General features: G+C 50.2%; 1 protein-coding gene across 1 annotated transcript; it reads left to right on the top strand.

Moving 5' to 3' along the window:
* The first annotated feature begins 469 nt into the window (after positions 1-469).
* Positions 470-1,816, top strand: neurog1 (neurogenin 1). Its single transcript, XM_004552019.3, has one exon. The coding sequence runs from the start codon at positions 641-643 to the stop codon at positions 1,223-1,225; it is 585 nt and encodes a 194-aa protein (XP_004552076.1). The 5' UTR covers positions 470-640; the 3' UTR covers positions 1,226-1,816.
* The last annotated feature ends 1,852 nt before the right edge of the window (positions 1,817-3,668 follow it).

Raw genomic sequence — 3,668 nt, 5'->3', positions numbered from 1 at the left:
TAGAAAGAACTAGTTTTCTTTGTTAGGATGAAGCTCCTTTCTCCTCCTGCTGCTGCTCCTCTTTCTGTGTTTGTGGAACAGTAAGCAGAGGATGGATGGATGGATTCTCCGAAGCGTGTCTCAGCCCGGCGGGGAGGAGGAGGTGGAGGTCTCTCTGCCTCTGCTTTCTTCTTCCACCTTTTTTCATGTTTTTGGTTTAAACTCTCGTAGTGGGTTTGGTCCTTTCTGTCTCGCGGGGGGGCATTGCGTGTAGTTCGCGTGGCCGGCCGCGCGCTCTGATTGGCTGGCCGTGATTACCGGCACGCTTCTCTGTGCGGGGCGGACAAACACCGCGGGCGTCATTATGTTAATGAGCTTCTCCCGCGGCACGGGGCAGACCTGCCGCAGCATTCATCCCCTCATCCTGCGCGCTGATGCCAGGCCGGGGGGGTCACAGGGGGGGCGCGGGGGCAGGGGGCCGGTCATTGTCCTCCGCGCGCTATATAAGCGGGCTGAGGCCGGTCGTGTGCCAGGCTCACCGGCTCGCACGAGCTGATCCAGAGCAGAAAACACGCAGAGACACGCGCGCCTCTCCGAACTGACACAGACTTCAGGTGAATTCCTCTCGCGTGGATCCCTCACGCCTCCTCTCCTCGCAGTCATGGACTCGCTCTACTCCGACATCGACAGCAACAGCTGCGACTTCTTCCCGCACAGCGAAGACGAGGAGTCCCGCAGCCCGCGCTGCGCGTCCCCGCAGCCCGAGCAGCAGAAGAAGCAGCGGCGTCGCGGCCGCGCGCGCAGCGACGCCACGGTGCAGGTGGTGAAGAAGAACCGGCGCCTGAAAGCCAACGACCGCGAGCGTAATCGCATGCATAACTTGAACGACGCGCTGGACGCGCTGCGCGGCGTGCTGCCCGCATTCCCGGACGAGACGAAGCTGACGAAAATCGAGACTCTGCGGTTCGCGCACAACTACATCTGGGCGCTGTCCGAGACCATCCGCATCGCGGACCTGCAGGCGGGCAAGGCTGGAGAGCCGCCTGTGCTGCTCAGCCCGTGCCTAGCCGAGGCCCCGAGCCCGGGCAGCGATGCCTGCTCCTGGAGCTCCAGCGGCTCCTCGTCCTCGTCCTCCCCGGCCTACTGCGCCTCCAGCCCGGGCAGCCCCGCCGCGCCCGAGGACTACAGCTACCTGCGGCAGGACGCGCTGTACGGCTTCCGCAGCTTCGTGCCGGGCATCTACTGATCCATGAGCCCGGAGGTCCCGCTGGAATAAGACTGAGAGCCGCTATTTGCCTTACTCACACCTCATCACCATCGTCGTCGTGCCTCTACGTATGGACTGGAAATGAAAGGAACTGAATTTGATCTGTTTTTTTATTATTAGTTTTGGGTTTTGTAAATTTCTCCAAAAACCTTTGCACTTTCCCCTCTCCCCCCTCTCTCCCCCAGAGTCTGCAGGTTACCTCAGTCTCAGTTTTTCTGTTTTCGTGTCCGAGGTGAAAAGTCAATTTTACAATTAGTAGAGTGATTCTGCAGAAAAGAGAGCGTGGAAATCGAGTTTCAACGCTCCCACAATAGACTGAAAGGAGCTGCCCGCATTCATTATGTATTCAACACACACACACACACACACACACACACACACACACACACACACACACACACACACACACACACACACACACCCTCTCTCTGCTGTGTTTTTATTTATTCGACTCGTTTCGTTTTGTCACGTGAAATTTGTATTTTGTACATAAAGAGATTTTATTCTATTTACTTGGAGCTTTGGTGCCACTTTTCTACTAAATAATAAAGTTATAACGTTTCTATAAAACTCGCCTCTGCCTGCTTCTCCTTGATCCCGAGCCTCAGTCTGCGCAGATATGCTGCAGTAATCTGAGTTTAATCCGGGTTTAACCGCCGTGCACGGGCGCAGACAATGGCTTCAGGGATCGTGCGTGAGTTTTTCTTTTATTATAATGATAATTAATATTAATAAGATAACGGTTTGCTGAGAGCAGCAGGTGGAAGCACGTCACGCGACACGGAGATCGTTTAAAGTTTGACTGTGATGTTAATGACGCACAAATAAAAAGCGGTGGAAGATCATAAACAAGCAAACTGCAACTAAAGGATTTAATGTGATTTAATGAGCTTTACAGATGCACCAGCCTGTTGTTCTGCGCATGTGTACAGGCGATTAGAGAGCAATTTCAAAATAAAACAATAAAATGAGACCTGGAAACGCTTCAGAATAAGAGTGTTTGTGAAATACAAAATTAAAATATAATGAAAGATATTGTGGCAGAGGAGGGAGGTGTTTAATCTTCTTCCCCCTCTTCCTCCTCTGGGAGTCACAGCAGTCTTGTTGTCTCTGCACGTTTTGAGGATCTACAGACAATCAGGGAACACCCGAGGGAGGACACAGTGCTACCAACTGCTGGAGGAGGAGAAAAGAGGAAGGAGATTCGAGTATAGAGTGACAATAATCCTCCTGCAGGAGTAATCTGACCGAGAGTCATACTGCAGGAGTCTTCTTCGTTGTTTCCTTCTTCTGTTACTTCTTCTTCTCATTCTTTGTCTTCATCCTCTTACTTCTCCTCCTCTGTCACCTTCTCCTCCTTTTCTCCCTTCTCTCCCCTCTCATCTTCTACATTTCCCCCTTTTTTATTCACATCCTGCTCCTTCTCCTCTTCCTTCCATGTCTTTTTCACCTCCTCATTCTCCTCCTTCTTCCTCATCCATCCACCCCTTCATCATTTGTCCTCCTTCTTTTCCTCTTCCTCGTCAATTCATCTTTCTCCTTTTCCACCTCACTCTTTCTTCTCCTCTTCCCCTTGCACTGTCCCCTCCTCCTCATTTTTCCTTCAAATTAGCATCTTCCTCCTGACTCTTTCTCCTCTTTTACGGTTCTTCCACCTCTCCTCATTTTCCTTTGAATTCTCCTCTTTGTTTTTCACTGCTTGTTTTCCTTTCTTTTTCTCCTCCTACTGCTTCCTTTTCCTCTCCCCATCTTCCTCACACTTATCGTCCTTTATTTTCCTATCATCATTCTCCTCTTTCGCCTTTTCCTCTCCATTCTCCTTCTCTTACTCCTGCTCCTTTACTTTTCTTCCTTTACCTCCTCTGGCCTAATTTTTCTTCTTCTTCTCCTCACCCTCTCTCACCAACTCCTTGATTTCCTTTTCTTCCTCCCCCTCCTCCTTTCTCTGTACCAGCAGTTGTGTTAAATATTTTGTGGATTTGTTATAAATTTTATTTATGTATTTGTCACCGTAAACCTTGTGCCAAAGTTTTTCTCTCATGAGATTAGATTAAGTTACAGGCTGACTTTCATCTGCAGGTAAACACACTGTGATTCACACCCACAGACACAGAGATATCACAAAGCCTTTCAGTGCATACAGAGACAATTCTCAGTATCAATAATTTAATGATATAAAAACACATCTGATAAAAAAAGTTAGAAAAAGCAGAAAAGACCGGAAAGATTAAAGTTTATCCTGTTTCCGAGAGTTTCTGATCACAGACATCTCAGGACCCCCATTATTTCCTCCCGGGAACGCGATGATTGCGCGCCCCCGATGCCGACCCGCTGCATTGTTGGTGTGCGCGGGGCCGTGCGCTAATTGAGCGGGATTAACCGCCGGCGGCCCGCGTGCACCTGCAGCCCCGTAATGAGGTCC

Source organism: Maylandia zebra, linkage group LG2 (genome assembly GCF_041146795.1).
Source record: "Maylandia zebra isolate NMK-2024a linkage group LG2, Mzebra_GT3a, whole genome shotgun sequence".
NCBI classification, from domain to species: Eukaryota; Metazoa; Chordata; class Actinopteri; order Cichliformes; family Cichlidae; genus Maylandia; species Maylandia zebra.
This window is presented reverse-complemented; position numbering and strand designations above follow the sequence as displayed.

What these genes read in the sequence shown, in the direction of transcription:
- neurog1 (XM_004552019.3), top strand. Translation starts at nt 641, where the DNA reads ATGGACTCGCTCTACTCCGACATCGACAGCAACAGCTGCGACTTCTTC.